This window comes from Moschus berezovskii, chromosome 2, assembly GCF_049115385.1.
Source record: "Moschus berezovskii isolate FMDL1 chromosome 2, NW_MosBer_1.0, whole genome shotgun sequence".
NCBI lineage: Eukaryota > Metazoa > Chordata > Mammalia > Artiodactyla > Moschidae > Moschus > Moschus berezovskii.
Window position 1 is genome coordinate 37,138,337 of NC_142461.1, and position 20,998 is coordinate 37,159,334.

Below are 20,998 nucleotides of genomic sequence, written 5' to 3' on the forward strand. Positions count from 1 at the left end.
AAATATTTTTATTTAAAAAATAATATCTCAGGTTTTATAACCAAACAATAACTCAGATTTATATGAACATATGTAGATAAAATAATAGACCAAAAGAACATTTTATATGTAACACTACAAAAAATGGATTTGATCATTTAAATTTGCAGTAAATTTTGTTGTGAATATTTTGTCTAAAATAAGCAAATAGTCTGGATAACACTGAGTTAAGATTTCTCAATAAAACAGAGTAGTGTTTATCTTCATATCAATAGTCTGACATGAAGATAAAAGTCACATTTTAGCAGACAATGATTTCTATCTAACTTTTTCCCAACTTAACTCTGATTTTAAAAAATGTTTTCAAAAATATCATATGACTTAAATTTTTAAATTCTATTTTAGAAATAGTTGAGGTAAGAGAGTAACAATTGTTTTGGTGTTTCTCCCACTCCCATTTATGTTCTTTTCCATAATGCTGCAGAACAAATCATGGATACTTTGTGTCCTGATAGCTTTGCACTGTCAACCAACCAAATATAATAAAGATTGATAAGTTCATTGCTCTTTCTTTATTATTTACTCTTAAAGTCACAGTTCAAACAGCATCTTGGCAATGAAACCTAGCATTATTTTCAGATCTAAAATGGATTATGCCTCTCTAAAAATAGCCATAGCATTCTATTTATTCATCTCAAATGGCGTTTATCAGATTTTTTTGTATTGAATTTATCTTTACCTGTCATATCTATATATGTTATAGGCTTCTATATAGCAGGTAATTGTACTAAATAATTATTTTTTAATGAGTGCATGAATTTGCAATGATTTTGATATTATATAAATTTGCTGCAAACTTCACATATTTAACATGAGGGAAAGAATCATTTTTGTGTGTGTATCTGATGGGCAATTTTTTAGGGTGATGATCGTATGAAGCTTCCCAGTCCAAACGACAGCAAGTTCTTTCAGAATCTCTTGGATGAAGAAGATTTAGAAGATATGATGGATGCTGAGGAATACCTGGTACCTCAAGCTTTCAACATCCCTCCTCCCATTTATACTTCCAGAGCAAGAATTGACTCAAATAGGGTAAGAAGTAATTACATAGCACTTTTCATATTATTTCTGAGAAACAAAATCATGGAAATACTCTGCAAGCACTAAAATTACCAAATAATATAGCTCAAATCAGTGTGATTCCTAAATTAAAAGCAAGTTTTATCAGCAAAAGATATGCCAAACTTGCCATATATAGTTAATTTTGGAAGGCAAGCATGGGCAATACAATGTACACTCTAAAATATCTTCAAGATTTCAAAAGAAATTTTTTGTCTTAAATTTAGTTAAAACAAATCTCAATTTTTGAAAATATATCACCAATTCAAACTAATAAATCTGTATGTGTTTATAAATAAATGAAAATTCTTCCCAAGATAGGTTCTCTCCTTTTTTCTTAATATAATGTGACTTATTAGTCAAGAGACAATACAAGTACAGCTCTTTATTTAGCAGACATTAAACATCTTCTGTGAGGTCAAAGTAGAAACAGAACACTGTGCAATCCTTTGGACTAAATCAATCATCTTGGTAGGGCTTCTGAATCATTTCTAAGATGCAGATTTAAGTTTTGAAAGAAGCTTCTGAATGGAATTTCCATTTCATGTTAAATATTAAGTCTACTCTATGTGAATAGCATTTTTTCTCTGAGAACTATAAGTCCATGCATTCATTCGTTTATTTTTTGAAATTTGTTCATCACTCCTTCAACATTTATTGAATACCTTTGTATTACTAGACAACTGAAATTCAAAAAGTTTGACATAATTACTACTTTCAAGATGTACCGACTTTGACAAAAGAGTCACAGAGAAATAGAGACAGAATGCAGCATGATTGTGTTATAATCAAGTGTTCATTGGCTGTTATGGAGCATAGAGAAGCCTGTGATAAGTTTCTTCAATTGAAAAAACATAAACATGATGCTTACTTTTTTTCTAGAAAGCAATTCTTTTCTTTTGATCTCCTCCTCCCTCTAAGAATATTGTCATAGCTTGTGGAACAAACAGCATCCTATTTGTCTTGACCATAAGCATAAACCCACTCCAGTATTCTTGCCTGGGAAATCCCATGGACAGAGAAAACTGGAGGGCCACAGTCCATGGGGATGCAAGAGTTGGACACAACTTAGTGACCAAACCCCCACCACAGTAAGCATAAAAAACTTTCAACTTGCTGCTCATTCTCCAAAACAAAGTCATTTACTTTATTTCAAACTGACAGCAGTAATAAACCTCATGCTTACTATATGTCAACACATACATGTTTACTCTTAATCCTTACAACAATCCCATGAGGTTCTAATATCATTATCTCTGTCTTAAATATGAAGACATTTGTCATAGATTAAAGGACTTGATGGATGTCACCCAATCAGTAGAAGTTCAGGATCCTAATGTGTATAGTCTCTCTGTGCTATTCATATTATTGCTTCAAAGTGATTGGAACATGTTCTTTTCAATATAGCTGTTTCTCTTGGCATCAACCTCAACCTCTGAGTTACATGTTGTCTGGAAAGCTCCCTGGGTATTTTCTTATAAAACCCATCTCCCAACCTGCCCCACACCTTTTCTCCCCTCCATCCTCATAAGGTCTGTTATAGAGAGAGGCAAAAATAAAGACCTTAAGTATTTTTTCCTTTATATGAAAAATATGTCTGTAGCTCAGTAGAGAGGAGACAGAACTAAAAAGTTTAAGATTAAATCAACTGATAGATATTGAATATCAGTATTTTGTTTATGTCAAGGAACAATATCTTTGGGACTTTCTTGGTGGTTCAGTGGCTAAGATCTGCATTCCCAATGTAGGGGGCCTAGGTTCAATCCCTGATCAGGAAGTTAGATAACACATGCTGCAACTCAGAGTTCAGGGCCTCCAAATAAATAAAACATTTCTTTAAAAGAAGGAGCAACATCTTTAATGTGTGTAAAGGAGGCACTTTTTTTTCACTGTGCACTTAACAAAATGGTCAAATCATAACTTTGACATTTATAATTTTACATGACAAATTTGTTACTTTTATTAAAACGGAAATTTCAAGAAAATAGTTTTCCTTCATTAACATGATATGTTATAAAGGCCAAGGGCTTGAATCTTTCTTTTTATAATGATTATCAAATTCCAGCTTTCTGTTCATTTTAATTTACACTCTGCAAGGAATTCATAATAACGGTTTGAGTTAACTGAATGGAATTAGTAAAACAAAGTGAAAACCACATGAGAAATTATTTGGCCTTTAGTCACTATTTCTTATTCCACATTATTATTTAAACAATGTTATCTGTATATTTCTTTTTTACTTTTTCATGTCTTTGTTAAAAAAATTGTTTTTAAGTATCATTTTATTTTCAGGCAATAGAAACCCTCATTATTCATCTATATTTTTCTATTTTTTTCAGTGGTAATTTCAAATACGTGAAAATACCGTTTTCCCCTTTCTTTCCTATAAAGCTAGTCTTATTTTATAGTGATTTTATTTTGTCTTATTTTATAGTTAAAAAGTAAATTCAATTTTAGGTTCTGTGGCCAACTTACATGGTAAGGGAACATTTTAAAGTGAATTTTAATCAGATTGTTTTGAGCATGTCTGTTGGACTTTGAAGCCAAAAAGTAATCCAGTTTTTAAATGTAGACTCCCTGCTCACTAGCTGAGAGGCTTAAAGTTCTGAATATCTTGACAACTTTGCTTCTTCATTTGTAAAATAGGCACAATAGTATTTACATGATTGTTAGGCAGTTTAAAAAATTGCAGCATATCTGAAGTACTAGGCAAATACTTATTACCTTCTTTAGGAATCACCCAAATCTAATTTTTAGTTGTTTCCTTGTCAATATAATAAACTATTACATTCTTTTATAAAATTCTCTATACATTATCTATGAAAAACCCATTGATACAATCACTGCTTGACAAGCAAATTATTTTAGATTATTTCAGGTTCTTAAAGAAAATAAGTTATGAAAGTTATTTTTATCATGCTTTTCATTATTTCAAATTCTATATATATTTTGATAAATTATAATCTTAAAATGATTCATCAGCTGAAAATACACTGTTGATATTTATCCAGCAAGGTGACAGATATAAAGGCAAATAATGCTAGAAAACATTCAACTAATTTCTATTTTTGTTATTGTTAGATATTCTCTTAATATTATCTCAAAGACTTTAATCAAAATAATATACCCAAAACACTTACTTTAGCATGAGGTAAATATGAAGACATGAGAGGCTATCTTAACTTCTGCAAACTTAAGTTCTCTGTATTTATTAAATGGGGACAAAAATATTCCTCACAGAATATTGTGAAGATTGACTTTTTAATATATCTAAGCATATTGTCCATTGATGGATTGAAGTAGCTTCTCAATCGAGGAAGTAAATGAAAACCGACTATTTGTTCAGAGCTTATTGTATAGGAAGGGAGTCTGCCACTGTCGTTTGTGTTTTGGGAGAGATATTGGTTTCTCAGGTGGAATTAGTGGTAAAGAACCTGCCTTCCATTGCAGGAGACATAAGAGACGCAGGTTCTATCCCTGGGTCCAGAAATTCCCTGGAGGAGGGCATGGCAACCCACTCCAGTATTCTTGCCTGGAGAATCCTGTGGACAGGGGAGCCTGGCAAGCTACATACAGCCTATAGTGTCTCAAAGAGTTGGATGTGACTGAAGTGACTTAGCACGCACACAAGGACAGAATGGGAAACCTTTATCAGTTCAGTTCAGTTGCTCAGTTGTGTCCAACACTTTATGACCCAATTGACTGAGCATGCCCAGGTTTCTTGTCCATCACCAACTCCTGGAGTTTACTCAAACTCATGTCCATTGATCGGTGATGCCATCCAAACATCTCATCCTCGGTCGTCCCCTTCTCCTCCTGCCTTCAATCTTTCCCATATCAGGGTCTTTTCAAATGAGTCAGTTCTTCACATCTGGTGGCCGAAGTATTGGAGTTTCAGCTTCAACATCAGTCCTTCCAATGAATATTCAGGGCCGATTTCCTTTAGGATGGACTGGTTGGATTTCCTTGCAGTCCCCTAAGTGACTCTCAAGAGTCTTCTCCAACACCACAGTTCAAAAGCATCAGTTCTTCCACACTCAGCTTTCTTTATAGTCCAACTCTCGCATCCATACATGACTACTGGAAAAATCATAGCTTTAACTATACAGACTTTTGTTAGTAAAGTAATGTCTCTGCTTTTTGATATGCTGTCTAGGTTTTTCATAGCTTTTCTTCCAAGAAAAACTTGTAAGAAAAGTTTGTCATAGCTTTTCTTCCAAAGGGGCAACCTCTATAGTGGAGACAAAGGAAGGCTTCACGTATGCCCTGATTGAAGGCTATTGGCTTGGGGAATCAATAAAAAGGCTAATGAAAAGCAGGGCATCCCATGGAGTGGGGTGCATATTTGGCTTTCTCTGGTTGGCTCTAAATTGAAAATGGGGGCAAAAATTAGAGAAGCTGCTAGTTATTAATCAAATCCTGGTCACTTAGGGCCAATTGTTAACAGAAGTTATTATTTAGCTTTCTGGATTGTGAGTAAAGATAACAATCAAACTTCCTGAAAAGTCTGATTTACAGTTGACTGTCTTCCTGGGCTATTTATTCTAGTTATGGTTTCGTGGGCATGTTGCTGTAAGTATGAATTAGACTGCTGGGTTCATATATGATCCTGTCATTATCTGTTTATATATTCAGTCTATCAAGATGTTTTAAGTTCCCTTATTCCTTTCTTTTCTCTTGATGTATTTATTTAAATGCATAGTGCCTTATATTTTAAATTCAATATTCAAAATGATTTTTTACTTTCTGCAAAGATTTTTTTTCTGTTTACATGGATAAGTTTTGTCTCTTTCTTTTAAGTTACCTAAATTTATGCTTGTTTAGTATCATGAGTTGTACATTAAATGCAACAGCAGTAAAAGAGTGACTAGTAAATTGGCGATGCTGCTAAAGATAGTTTTAGTGATACTAGTTCAATTTAATGTAAAAACTTCAGTGTATTTTTATAGAGAAGGATATAGTTCAATTGTTGCAGTATCATTCAGTCATTTATGGTGAGTAGTGTTAAAAATTAAGTGCCCCACCTCTTTCAAAACACATCAGTTAAGACATCAAGTATCCAGGTGAGGGGAAGATAGAGAAACTGTAGCTGTTCCACATTGGTACATCAGGTGATCCACAATAGATCTAGCATTACAATTTAAAGTTTTCTCACTTCTTTCCAATCTGCTAAGAAATAACTTTATTAACAGATTTGCATTTTTCCTCCTTTGTTTGCCCTTTTTCTTCCAGGATGGGTCTATTAATGAATTGAAAAACTGGAAAAGTATAGGCAGGAAAAGTGAAGGATGAAGAAAGATAAAGGGGGTTGGTATTTCACAAATTTGATCAGCCTCTAAATAATTGAATATGGACTGAATATTGACTGCTCAGAAAATATAATTCTATAAATTTTATTTTGTATCTCTATCACTTTACTATCAGTTAAGATATCATAACTGATATCATGAAGATATTTTAGCAAGGTTTCCACATGCATTGTGAGATTTTAACATCCATCAGAAAAGAGAGAAATAAAAGAAGGAAGGAAGAAAGATAATGAAATATAAGAAATATCTGGCCTTTCCTGTAGGATTTTTGATACTGTGCTATGTATGCTTCCTAATGATGTATAAGCTAGTAGAAATTAAAGCAAGATGAGAATGCAGAAAAAGTAATGTCATTTAAACTACAAGAGTTTCAGTTGAATTTTTCTTTACAATTTAGGAAATCAGAACTTTGACTTATTATTTTATGAAACAAAAATAGTAATATCAACGGAAACTTATTGAGTTCTTCAATTCAGTTCAGTTCAGTTCAGTCGCTCAGTTGTGCCGACTCTTTGCGACCCCATGAATCACAGCATGCCAGGCCTCCCTGTCCATCACCAACTCCCGGAGTTCACTCAAACTTATGTCCATCGAGTCGGTTATGCCATCCAGCCATCTCATTCTCTGTCCTCCCCTTCTCTTCCCACCCCCAACCTTTCCCAGCATCAGAGTCTTTTCCAGTGAGTCAACTCATCGCATGAGGTGGCCAAAGTATTGCAGTTTCAGCTTTAGCATCAGTCCTTCCAATGAACACCCAGGATTGATCTCCTTTAGAATGGACTGGTTGGACCTCCTTGCAGTCCAAGGGACTCTCAAGAGTCTTCTCCAGCACCACAGTTCAAAAGTATCAGTTCTTCGGCGATCAGCTTTCTTCACAGTCCAACTCTCACATCCCCAATTACTATAGTACTAACTACATTTAATAATGTTTTCAATTAAATCTTTCACAAAGCTCTATGAGGTAGATAAAAATATATATCCCATTTTCGGAGCTAAGGAAATTAAAATATGGAGAGGTTAGATAATTTACCAATGATAAGAGACAAAGCTATTAATTAATTAAGTTCAGCTTCCGATAGTCCTGGTTAGGATCCATATTCCTTAAATAACAAAGGGGCTGAGGGAAGTAGGTTCCTCAATTCAAGTTGCTATTGAACTTCTTTACAACTTATGGAACTAACACTTTTCATTTCCTTAATGGTAACTGGATAAAAGAAACTAAGTTGTATGTCAGGAATCTCACATTCTAGAACTCTTTGACACTTCAGCCTCAGTCATATTACCTAATCAGATTCAGTTTCTTTACCCCAGTGATGAGAATATTGAACTGAATAACATATAAACACTTTCTAGTTTTAAAGCTATCTTTCCATTGGGTGGCTTTTCAAAATAGTCATTTATTTTATGTAATTATGTTATATTTTCTTCTAGAAAATGTTTAATTGAAAAATACCCCAAAACATTTTGGGTTACATCTATACACCACTTTTTGGTTTTTTTTTTTTTTCTTATGTGATTGAGTATAGAAGAGAAAAATCTAAGGACACAAGTTAAGGAAGCATCTCATAGCTAAATGATGTAGTGGGAGAAGTTTGTGATGATACAACAAGGTTACTCTGGTTGCAATTTACCAAGGATCAATATCAATTCTAACAACAGCTGCTACTTGATGATAAATGATTGTAGTCTCAGGATATTGCTTTTACATTTCTTCCAAAATTATGTCAAGGATTTCTGCACAGTATCTTTGATATGATATTTGGGTGGTGTTTTTTTATCTATCAAGACAGGAGAAAAACCTCTTCTTATAGGATAATCCATATCAATAGGTATTTTTTGCCCCAAAGTGTTACCTAAGTAGTAATCTTTTAGCTTGTTAGGTTATTATGATGAAAGAGCAAATGAATTAATGTAGTGAATGTTTATCTTGGGCCAGACACTGTGTTGGGCAATGAGAGTACAGAGGTAAAAGCAACCTTATTCCCTAAAAAAGTTAATATTCTAGTTGAGGAAATAATGTACTGAGGGCAATATGCCAGGTATTGTAGGAAAAAGACCAAATCAGCTTAGAGGCTATAGAAAGTCATTTGTGGCTGAATCATTATTGGATCTAGCTTGGAGTAGAAGTGGAGTTTTGGTAGGGTGGGACTGAAATGGATCAGAAGGAAAGCAAAAAGTCAAAACTAAACAAAAACTCTGACATGAACAAAGACATGATGATACATTTTTAAGCATACTTTTAAAAAATCCTCATTTTTGTAATAGTTCTATACAAATTCGTTGCCACCCCATGGATTGTAGCCCTCAGGCTCCTCTGTCCATGAGATCCTCCAGGCAAATATACTGGAGTGGGTAGCTATTCCCTTCTCCAGGGGATCTTCCTTACCCCAGGGATTGAGCCTAAGTCTCCTGCATTGAAGTGGATTTTTTACTGTCTGAGCCACCAGGGAAGCCCATTTCCATACTGTACATGCTTGATAGCTCTTTTATGTTATCAGAGGAGATCTGATGGACCTTCTCCCAGTTTTCCTGTTTTTTTATCAATGTTATGAAGGCTTGAGACATGGTTGTGAAATTCCCTTGCTTTTCATTGAAACCATCCAATTCAAAACCAAATCCTTTCTGTTCTTCCTGAAAGACAGCTCTCAAATTCCTGCCATTATTCTAATTCAGGCCCTCATCACTTCATGCTGCTGCTACTGCTGCTAAGTCGATTTAGTCGACTCCGACTCCGTGCGACCCCATAGATGGCAGCCCACCAGGCTCCACCAGCCCTGGGATTCTCCAGGCAAGAACACTAGAGTGGGTTGCCATTTCCTTCTCCAATGCATGAAAGTGAAGTTGCTCAGTCGTGTCCGACTCTTAGCGACCCCATGGACTGCAGTCTACCAGGCTCCTCCATCCATGGGATTTTCCAGGCAAGAGTACTGGAGTGGGTTGCCATTGCCTTCTCCTCATCATTTCATAGGAATTACTAAAAAATCATTCTAACTAGTATCTACATTTTTTAAAATTTTTGCAGATGGGCTTGTTCTATATATAGGGTTTAACGAATGAAAGACAATATTGTGAATATGTCAAACACTTGATCATTTACTAGCACTAATTCCTTTCACTTTATTTTGTCCTCATCTATTGAGAGTATGCCTTTTATTTTCAGCAATGGGATAAACTTGAATGATATATGTTATATTAGATTTCTCTTTATATGATATATAGTCCTATTGTCACTAACAGTAGAAGGAATTTTGAACATTCATCCTAGGAAATGCCTTGGCCATTCCAGTTGACCAGTCACTGCAATTTATTTTCCACTACTCTCTAGCTCACACATACAAAATTGCCCAGAGCTGCAAGCATTATTCCTATCTTGATCTCTTTCAATATATAGATCATATTGGTGTTTTCTGTTTTAGTTTGAAAGTGTGGATGGGTAGTTGCTATATTTTAACAAAAAACTATTTTTCCTTAGGCATTATGGATTTGTTTGTTTTTTTTCCCCTAAATAAGAGCTTAAGATCAAATTACATTTGTGTAAACTTCCAAGTTCTTGGAAATCATATGGATATCAAAATTAATTCTGATCTCTCTGGTTTGCCACTAATTTGAGAGTCTCTCTCAATCTCTCAAATGATTAATTTATCATCAAAATAACAATGTCTTTTTGTGCAATGTCTTCTCTACCAGTGACTTTCTTAAATTATGACTGTATTATTTCAGTTATACTACTCTTTGCAAGCTTTACTTTTCTTTAACAAAATATTTTTTTTTAATTAGCAGCACTCTTTTATTTCTTCTTGATTCCCAAAAGATTTTCATAGAATGTAGGTCACAGCGTCATGTTAGACTTAATGATGTCTTTTATAATATCAGCTCTGCATTCTTCCTATAACCCTATATTTACGAATTACACACAAATTAATTACTCTTCAATTTCTTAAGTAAGAAAGAGAATTTTTAGACTTCTTTCTCAAATCTCCAGGTATCACAGAAATCAGTTATAGCAGATCTGGACCTGAGGTAGCGCCTCCTTGTTATAGTATCTTATGATTTCCTCCATAGTTGTTTTTTGTTTAGAGAATCTGCTGTTTTTGTTAGCAAATGAAAGATTTAAAACTAAATGCTAATGCCTTTGAATGCATGTTTGCAGATGTAACAAAGGTGATATGTTTACTAGAGCATGGTAAATCAGAGTAACCTCTGCTCCCCGACCCCAGATGAAATGACAAGAAGTTATATAGAGCTTCCTAGACTCAAAGCTGAGGGAGGAGAGGAGGTTGGCAGTAAATACAAAATAAATAAATAAAAAACAATATGTTATTCCCTGTACATAAAACTCCATGGTTCCTAGAGACCCCTGATTATTCTTACAACACCAACAATATAATCTTCTTCCCTCTCATTTTCCATTTTTTCTTTCTTCTTTCCCCTTGTATTTATGTCCTTCTCTAGTCACTTGTTTCAACTAGATTTTCTCTGAATAAAAATATATCCAAATATGGTCCAAGTATATCAATCAACTCTTAGTAATTTGAATCACTGAGCTGCCCCATTGTAATATGAGGTGACATGTAAGTAGTTATATATTCATAGAGTGCCAGTGATGGGATCTTAAAGGCCTTCTGGTACAAGCACTGTCGTCTAACACATGTGTAAACTGATACTGCTGCTGCTGCTGCTAAGTCACTTCAGTCGTGTCCGACTCTGCGTGACCCCATAGACGGAAGCCCACCAGGCTCCCCCGTCCCTGGGATTCTCCAGGCAAGAACACTGGAGTGGGTTGCCATTTCCTTCTCCAATGTGTGAAAGTGGAAAGTGAAAGTGAAGTCGCTCAGTCGTATCTGACCCTTAGCGACCCCACGGAATGCAGCCTACCAGGCTCCTCCGTCCATGGGATTCTCCAGGCAAGAGTACTGGAGTGGCTTGCCATTGCCTTCTCCGAAACTGATACTAGAAAAGGTAAAATCCAGAACTTTGTGTCCTTTGCTGTTAAAGGAAAGGTGAGAAGCCATTCTCTGATCTCTTACTTCTAACATTTAATCCTTTATTGTTTCTATCTACTTTTTTACTAGTCAAAACATGGATATCTTGATGTTGACTTCAAGTCTAATGATATTTAGCATCAATTGGTTTAAAAATGTTCCTGCTGGGAGTGCAGTGAGAGGCCAGAGAGCCTGCTGCTGTTTGCCTCCTCTGTTTATTCTCCTGTGAGACTCCCTGTAATCAAGAGTTAATGGTTTAGGAGGATCAGATGGAACTGATAGAGTCAAAATCCAAAATCTTGGAGCACAAAGGGAGCACAATGTCTGTGTTCGGACTCAGTAATTACATGCTTGAAGATAAAATGATCCTTACAAGTTTCATAAAACTTTCAAAATTTTCAAACACTAATTTAAATACAGTTACCTAGGAATATATCTACCTAAGGAAACAAAAGACTTGTACATAGAAAACTATAAAACACTAGTGAAAGTAATCAAAGAGGACACTAATAGATGGAGAAATATACCGTGTTCGTGGATTGGAAGAATAAATATTGTAAAAATGAGTATACTACCCAAAGTAATTTATACATTCAATGCAATCCCTATCAAGCTACCAACAATATTTTTCACAGAACTAGAACAAATAATCTCACAATTTGTATGGAAATACAAAAAACCTCGAATAGCTAAAGCAATTTTGAGGAAGAAGAATGGAACTGGGGGAATTAACCTGCCAGACTTCAGGCTCTATTACAAAGCCACAGTCATCAAGACAGTATGGTACTGGCATAAAGACAGAAATATAGATCAATGGAACAAAATAGAAAGCCCAGAGATAAACCCACGCTCCTATGGACACCTTATCTTCGACAAAGGAGGCAAGAATATAAAATGGAGAAAAGACAGTCTCTTTAACAAGTGGTGCTGGGAAAACTGGTCAGCCACTTGTAAAAGAATGAAACTAGAACACTTCCTAACACCATACACCAAAATAAACTCAAAATGGATTAAAGATCTAAATGTAAGACCAGAAACTATAAAACTCCTAGAGGAGAACGTAGGCAAAACACTCTCCGACATAAATCACAGCAGGATCCTCCAAGACCCACCTCCCAGAATATTGGAAATAAAAGCAAAAATAAACAAATGGGACCTAATTAAAATCAAAAGCTTCTGCACAGCAAAGGAAACTCTAAGCAAGGTGAAAAGACAGCCTTCAGAATGGGAGAAAATAATAGCAAATGAAGCAACTGATAAAGGATTAATCTCCAAATTATACAAGCAGCTCCTGCAGCTTAATTCCAGAAAACTAAGTGACCCAATCAAAAAATGGGCCAAAGAACTAAACAGACATTTCTCCAAAGAAGACATAAAGATGGCTAACAAACACATGAAAAAATGCTCAACATCCCTCATCATCAGAGAAATGCAAATCAAAACCACAATGAGATACCATTTCACACCAGTCAGAATGGCTGCTATCCAAAAGTCTACATGCAATAAATGCTGGAGAGGGTGTGGAGAGAAGGGAACCCTCTTACACTGTTGGTGGGAATGCAAACTAGTACAGCCACTATGGAGAACAGTGTGGAGATTCCTCAGAAAACTGGAAATAGAACTGCCATATGATCCAGCGATCGCACTCCTGGGCATACACACCGAGGAAACCAGAATTGAAAGAGACACATGTACTCCAATGTTCATTGCAGCACTGTTTATAATAGCCAGGACATGGAAGCAACCTAGATGTCCATCTGCAGACGAATGGATAAGAAAGCTTTGGTACATGTACACAATGGAGTATTTCTCAGCCATCAAAAAGAATGCATTTGAATCAGTTTTAATGAGGTGGATGAAATTGGAGCCTATTATACAGAGTGAAGTAAGCCAGAAAGAAGAACATCAATACTGTATATTAACGCATATATATGGAATTTAGAAAAATGGTAACCTGAACCCTGTATAAGAGACTGCAAAAGAGACATAGGCATTTAGAACAGTCTTTGGGACTCTGTGGGAGAGGGTGAAGGTGGAATGATTGGGGAGAATGGAATTGTAGCATGTATATTATCATAAGTGACCAGTCCAGGTTCGACGCATAAATTTTCCTCTGTTCATTTCTTTGCATTTGTGCTTTTTTAATAAAAATACTTTTAACTGTAAAGAAAAAAAAATTATAAAATAAATAAATAAATAAATTTTGAGAAAGTCACAAAAAAAAAATAAAATAAAATAATAAAATAAATAAATAAATAAATACAGTTACCACTTATTGATAGCATATTAAAAAGCAGAGACATTACTTTGCCAACAAAGGTCCATCTAGTCAAGGCTATGGTTTTTCCCGTGGTCATGTATGGATGTGAGAGTTGGACTGTGAAGAAAGCTGATTGCCAAAGGATTGATGCTTTTGAACTGTGGTGCTGGAGAAGACTCTTGAGAGTCCCTTGGACTGCAGGGAGATCCAACCAGTCCATTCTAAAGGAGATCAATCCTGGGTGTTCATTGGAGGGACTGATGCTGAAGCTGAAACTGCAATACTTTGTCCACCTCATGCGATGAGCTGACTCACTGGAAAAGACTCTGATGCTGGGAGGGATTGGGGGCGGGAGCAGACGAGGACAACAGAGAATGAGATGGCTGGATGGCATCACCGACTCGATGGACATGAGTTTGAGTGAACTCCAGGAGTTGGTGATGGACAGGGAGGCCTGGCGTGCTGTGATTCATGGGGTCGCGGAGAGTTGGACACGACTGAGCGACTGAACTGAACCGCTTATTGATCACAGATTTGTGTGTTAGGTTCAGCTCTGAGCTTCTGAGCTTTTACGTATATTACCTTAATCTCCATAACAAGACTAAGCAGAATTTACCATTTGAATTCTACAGAGGAGAAACAAACACAGAAACAAAGAAGCCTCTTTTTACTGAGGCTTCCACCTTATATGGTAAAAAGTAAGATATGAACCCAGAGGTGTGTCATCTACAGTCTAAGCATTTAATGCCTACTTTTCATTTGTTAAAATAGCATGGAAAATCAATATATCATCTCCAAAAAATAATAACATATAAATAAAAGCCTAATAACTATTCAAACTGCTAAAAGCAGTACATATTTCTTTAATTTTTTAAATATTTGGAATAATCTTTATGAAACCTTTTTTTACCCTAGCCTACAAAGTCATATTTTGAAAAGTACTCACACCTTTTCTTGAACTCTTTGAGGAAGCAAAGTCCACTACAAGCAATACGTTATAAAAACAGAGTCACTTTCATTCTTGGCATACTCACAAATTAAATGATAGCTTGTAAAATTTACAAAGGACTTTGATATAGGTGGGATTTTATTTTCACACCAGAATCCCAGAGACACAGTATTTGAAATCCCTGACTTGATAACTTGGTGAAGAACTTGTTAACTCAAGACCCAAGCCAGTACCAGGCCAAACCAGTATCTGACTCCAAACTGAGTGACTCAACTATTAAATAATGGTTCATCTGAAAGCACTTATTGTTGGCATCACTGTTTGTTGCCTCTTCTCAGTACTGTACTTGGACACTGCCAAACAGACCCTTCTGTGACATGGAGACAAAGAAACATAGCAATATGGCTTGTTGAAGGCGAATCTAGTGTTAAAGAACGTTTTCGTGATCTTTATGAAATTATTTTACACAAGCAATTATCAGATACCTTAAGAAGCCTTTTTAAACAGTCAAAAGAGTTTCTTCCCTGCTTTGTTCAAAAGTGCTAAGGAAAAAACTCAGAACAAGAGAGGGAAACAAAGAGGAGGGAGGGGCTCCTTAGAGATTTAGATTTGGAATGTTAATGAATGTTTTATCTAAATCACTTAGATGGTTATTTTTTAGTATTATTGCCACAAGATTCTCAGCTCCACTTTACATTATGGGAAACATCTCATCAAGAAGTCTATTCTTTACTAGAGGAGACCTGCAGAGCACAATTGTGAATTTCTTTACCCTTTACACAATAGAATTGGGAGATTATCATCAACTTTCTATTCATATTTTGTGGAGGTTATCTAATTTATGTGTGTATATATTTATTTATTTATTCTAACAAATTCGTCTTTGTCTGCCAAAGCTCCCTGTTCAAGCCAGATTGCTCTGATGATTTCTCCTGCAAAGGTTTGAGAGAGAAATGTTCTTTTTCTTTGTCAATAAGGATTGATGGCATTTTGAGAGGTGCAGAATATCCTTTGATTGCTCCATGAAACAGACTGGAAAAATGTTCGTGGTAGTGGGGGGTGGGCTCACTCATCAGCTTTCCTTTGTGCAATTGCTGCAGTTGCACACACCCTCATCACAAGCATCTTTGTGTGTCAGTCCCTTTGCTCCTTCACCTGCCCAAATGAAATTTTCCATTGTAATTCTAAAACACCAGTGTTCTCGGGAGAGGCTAATGTGTGCACTGTAGTTCTCACTCAAACATTGTAGACAGATGGCTGTGAACCACCCTCTCATTATACTTTAGCAAAGACTGAATTGAGAGAGGGATTCCCCTGGAGAAGGGAATGGCAACCTATTCCAGTATTCTTGACTGGAGAATCTCATGGACAGAGGAGCAGGGCAGGCTACAGTCCATGGGATCACAAAGAGTTGGACACAACTGAGCAACTAACACTTTCATTTTCAGACCATCGTGGGAAAAATTCCAAATATTGTGACCTTATCTCTTATAAAATGTTTTGACAAAAGAAGTACTGTAAATTTGAGAGGGAAAGAAGATAGAAGTTTAATTCACAACCAATTTGCTTTGCGTTGTCCAACAAGAATCATAGACATTATTTAGTAACATCCATACTTGTTTTCCCTCTCTGGTAGAAAAGAAAAATAAGTTTAACAGTCTTTGCATAATGGAGATGGTGAGATGTATACAATTAAAATTTATTCGGAGTTTGGTGTAATTTGTTCTTATTGAGAGCTAGGTACTATAGTTTTATGTTATATAGACCGAGCTTTTGAATATCCTGAGTTTAAATGACTACACTCATTCTGTAACTCCTCAGTTCAGTCACTCAGTCATGTCTGACTTTTTGCGACCCCAGGCTTCCCTGTCCATCACCAACTCCCGGAGCTTGCTCAAACTCATGTCCATGGAGTTGGTGATGCCATCCAACCATCTCATCCTCTGTTGTCCCCTTCTCCCACCTTCAATCTTTCCCAGCATCGGGGTCTTTTCCAATGAGTCAATTTCCTCAGATGGACCAGTGTTACAGCTCCATGTCACAGCACAGTTTTATTTAGAAAACAAAGGAAAATGTATCCTTGAGGCGTGAGGGTGAGCCGACCCAAAAAACGTGAAGAGAAGTCCCCTGACCCAATTTTGGCTCCTCTTTTTATATGTTTTTTTTCTCCTCTCCCTGAGCCTACCCTATGCAAATTGGGCTAGCCAGAAGGGCTGTTTGTTTTACCTGAGGTTCTCACTCAGGTCCTTGGACCTTCCTTTGTTCTGTTCCACGGGCTTTTCCCTACTTTGACTTTTAGCCACCGTCATTCTGGACTCCTTTTTCCTATTCTATCTGCCTAACACAAAGTTTGACATAAGTGACGGTTTTGAGAAAATCAACAGGATTTGGGTACCATTTGGATATTGCAGAGTGAGATAGAGAATTCAAGCTGACACCAAATTTTCTCAATGAAAGGTTGAGAAAATGTCAATATTACTAGTAGTGTATGAGAATAGAGAATGTATAATAAGGAAATATATTCAATATTTTGGAATGTAAGTTGATACAGATGTTAGATACTCGGGAATGTATGTCTAGAACTCAAGTGAAGTTGAATCTTAGTTTGAATGATTCAACTTGATTCACAATATATTGGTATTGTTCTTGAGAGTAGTTTTAGTAGAATATAGAACTAATGAAGAGCAGAATATGAATTGAAGGTTAAAGGCAGGCAGTAATTCTTTACATTGTTGTTTGTTTGTTTGTTTTTGTAAAGGGAAGATGGGATTAAATGTAAACTCAGAGTGAAAGATTAGTCAGAGGATGCTTTCTAGAGTAATAGGCATTCAAATATTCTTAAAGTAGAGTGAGGTAGTGAAATCATAGACAGAAAATAATAGGATATGGGCAGAGAAAAGTCTAGAAGTAGTTAGCAGAAGATAAGGTCAATACATTTGAAGAAAATTTATCTTAGGCAGAACAATGTAATCATTGGCACAAGGAAATTTAAGAGTAAGATTTTAACCCATCAGTCAGATGGGTTTCTCTGTCTCTTGAGCACTAGGTAAACTTTTATTCAACCTAAAGTTTGCAGATGGAAGATGTTCAAACTACCTCTTATTTTATTTTCTTTTAATTCGTTTGAAGAAAATGTGTTTTTTTAAGTAATTTGGAAAACTTGCAAGGTGTGCTAGCAGAACGTGGACTTGGAGATCTCACTAACTGTTTAAATCTGGGCTTCAGTACTTATTATTAATAGTTTTGTAAACTTGAATGACTTCACCTCTTAGTTTCCTTTTGTCTAACTCTAGGGTCAAATAGCACCTATTGTTGATTTTTTAAAATTCACAACATGAGAGTTGCGAGTTAAGATTTTTTTGTGGCAGAATGAGGACTGCAGCTTGGGACACTGCCTTTCAGATAGCTCTGAGAAACAACTCCGAGGAGATAAAGGGGGAGCTAGGATATGTAGGAGTTTTGCAACAAAGGGCAGGTAGTCAGGCAGTTGGAAACATCAAAAGATTACTGTTAATTAAAGAAACCAGATTTGTCAAGTTAAGGAATTTAGCTCTTTTCCTGTATGGGCAGATGCAAGAGTATGGGCTCACTGATATCAATCCTTTGATATGCACCTCAGCTATCTGGGATCAGTTTCCTGTGTTTTCACATCCTGAGTTTTCTCAGGGTTCACTGTAGGGAGTGTCTGCAATCTGATAGCTGCTAGATGGCAGGTATTCTTTTCCTTCCTGAGTTTCTTCAGGGCTCACCAGCTTACTTGTAGAACTGCAATCGCTAATAACTGTGATATCCTTAATAACTGTGATATCCTGTGATAAGGCAGGAAATATTCCATTTCAGATATCACTGGGCAATGTGAGTGATTTGTTGTTTAGTTGCTAAGTCATGGCTCACTCTTTTGTGACACGATGGACTGTAGGCTGCCAGACTCTTCTGTCCATGGGGTTTTCCAGGCAAGAATACTGGAGCAGTTTGCCATTTCCTTCTCCAGGGGGTCTTCCCAACCCAGAGACTGAACCTGGGTCTCTTGTATTGACAGGTAGATTCTTTACCACTGAGCCACCTGGGAAGCCCATCTGAGTGATACCAGTTAAGAGTGTTAGTGCTGGTAATTGCCTGTGAAGACTATAGATAATAATCACAAGGATAAGGACCTTGTGTGTGGGTATCAAAACAGGATGCCATGATCTGAAAGTTTACAGCTTATTAATCCTGGCTTTGATGCCTGAGTGAATAATGGAATGAATATTTTCCACTAGAAAAAATATTCCAAAGAAGCCTTCTGGATGCACAGAATAGGAGATGGAGTAGCACTGCTCATGAATACCAGATTTCTCATAAAGAATAAACCATAGGAAACACTCTCTGAAAAGTGAGGGGAGAATATGGGAGTATCTAGGTATTATGGTGGAGAAGGCAATGGCACCCCACTCCAGTACTCTTGCCTGGGAAATCCCATGAATGGAGGAGCCTGGTGGGCTACAGTCCATGGGTCGCCAAGAGTTGGACACGACTGAGCGACTTCACTTTCACTTTTCACTTTCATGCATTGGAGAAGGAAATGGCAACCCACTCCAGTGTTCTTGCCTGGAGAATCCCAGGGACAGAGGAGCCTGGTGGGCTGCCATCTATGGGGTCGCACAGAGTCAGACATGACTGACACAATTTAGCAGCAGCAGCAGGTATTATGGAGCCAGTCGTATCACTGGGAGTAGGGGTTGAGCCTCTTTAAGAAAAATAATGCAAAATAAATATCTTAAAAAAAGAAAGTATATAAATAAACTTGTTTACAAAACAGAAACAGACTCACAGAAAGCAAACTTATGGTTACCAGGGGAGAAGGGTGTCGGGAAGGGATAGTTACTGAATTTGGGATTGACATGTACACACTGATGTTTTTAAAATGGATAACGAAGGACTTCCCTGGTTGTCCAATAGTTAAGGCTCTGTTCTTCCAATGCAGGGGGCACAGGCCTGATCCCTTGTCAGGGAACTAAGTTCCCACATGCTGTGTGGCCAAAAAAAAAAAGCATAAAATGGATAACCAACAATGACCTAGTGTAGAGAACAGGGAGCTCTACTCAATATTATATAGCAACCTAAATGGGAAAAGAATTTGAAAAAGAGTAGATACATGTGTATGTATAATTGAATCACTTTGCTGAACACCTGAAACTAACATAGCATTGTTAATAACAATACTCTAATATAAAATAAAAAGTTAAAAATAATAAAAAACTTACTTTTTAAAAGTTTACCAAATTTCCCAGGCCCTGGAAGAGGTGATACAACTGAAGAGCCTGAAGCTTTAAGCTTTACCACTTCACGGTAAATTCACTCTGGGTAGTGAAGGTAAGGGTATATGCAGGAGTAAAGACTGCTGGGAATGTGTGTGTTCCAAGTTTCAAATAGCACTTTAGTGAAAACTTCCTCTGGGGCTCCCAGTATTTGGAAACTCAAGACGGATGGGGTGGGCTCCGGAAATTCAATATAATAACAAAGTGGTGCTTCCATCCTCCCTTCTGGAGGTGGATGATCTAGCATTTTTAGAAATTGTATTTGTGGGCTGCTAAACATTTTATAAATGTTCACTTCACCAAATGCTTAGGATGAGTTGTTTTTGCTCTTCTCTTGACCAGAATTTCTAAGCAGGAAAATATGAAAGCATTTCAAAGCAAATAATTCACAACCTGGGCTTATGTCAAGCTCTCTTGGAAATATCTTCTCCTCCTGCATAACTGATATTCAATATGCTTTTGTATGGGAACAGGTTGGATTAAAAATCCTAAAAGTGCTGATTTTATTTCTAACTGCTTTGGTTACCTTTCAATAAGAATTTAAGAAATCAGTCTTAAATGATCAAAACATTCTCTTCTCATTTATTGTCTTTGGCAAAATCTGAGCTACTAGGTATATTTTTAACATTTAGACAAGTAAATTTGGGAGAAATGAGAGAAGTGAGAAACTGATACAACTATTTGATTATGTATTTAAGGAGCTTGCGTTCTAAAATATATTTATGAAAATAAACAATTTCTAAAATTATTGGGTATATATTTACAAATAAAAACAGTAATGGTTTTTATGAGAGCCTGGAAAGTCTAACATTTTAGACTTAAGGCATAAAAGACAATCAGCCACACTCTCCTTTGTGATTATATTCATTAGATCAAGTGTTAATATTTTCTTTTGTCAGAACATAGCGGCACCTTTGCATAACATTTTCTTTTAGATGTGATAAATAATAATTGTGCTACTATTAATACATAATCCTAGAAGGCAATGGCAAGCCACTCCAGTACTCTTACCTAGAAAATCCCATGGATGGAGGAGCCTGGTAGACTGCAGTCCATGGGAGCATTATGAGTTGGACATGACTGAGCGACTTCACTTTCACTTT

General features: G+C 36.3%; 1 protein-coding gene across 2 annotated transcripts in view; it reads left to right on the forward strand.

Moving 5' to 3' along the window:
- Nucleotides 1-20,998, forward strand: part of ERBB4 (erb-b2 receptor tyrosine kinase 4) — a 1,317,642-nt gene that overhangs the window by 1,271,126 nt on the left and 25,518 nt on the right. For both annotated transcript variants that reach the window (XM_055398441.2, XM_055398442.2), the window contains one exon: nucleotides 901-1,071. In XM_055398441.2, the coding sequence (XP_055254416.1) occupies nucleotides 901-1,071 (171 nt within the window). The remainder of the gene's footprint in view (nucleotides 1-900; nucleotides 1,072-20,998) is intronic.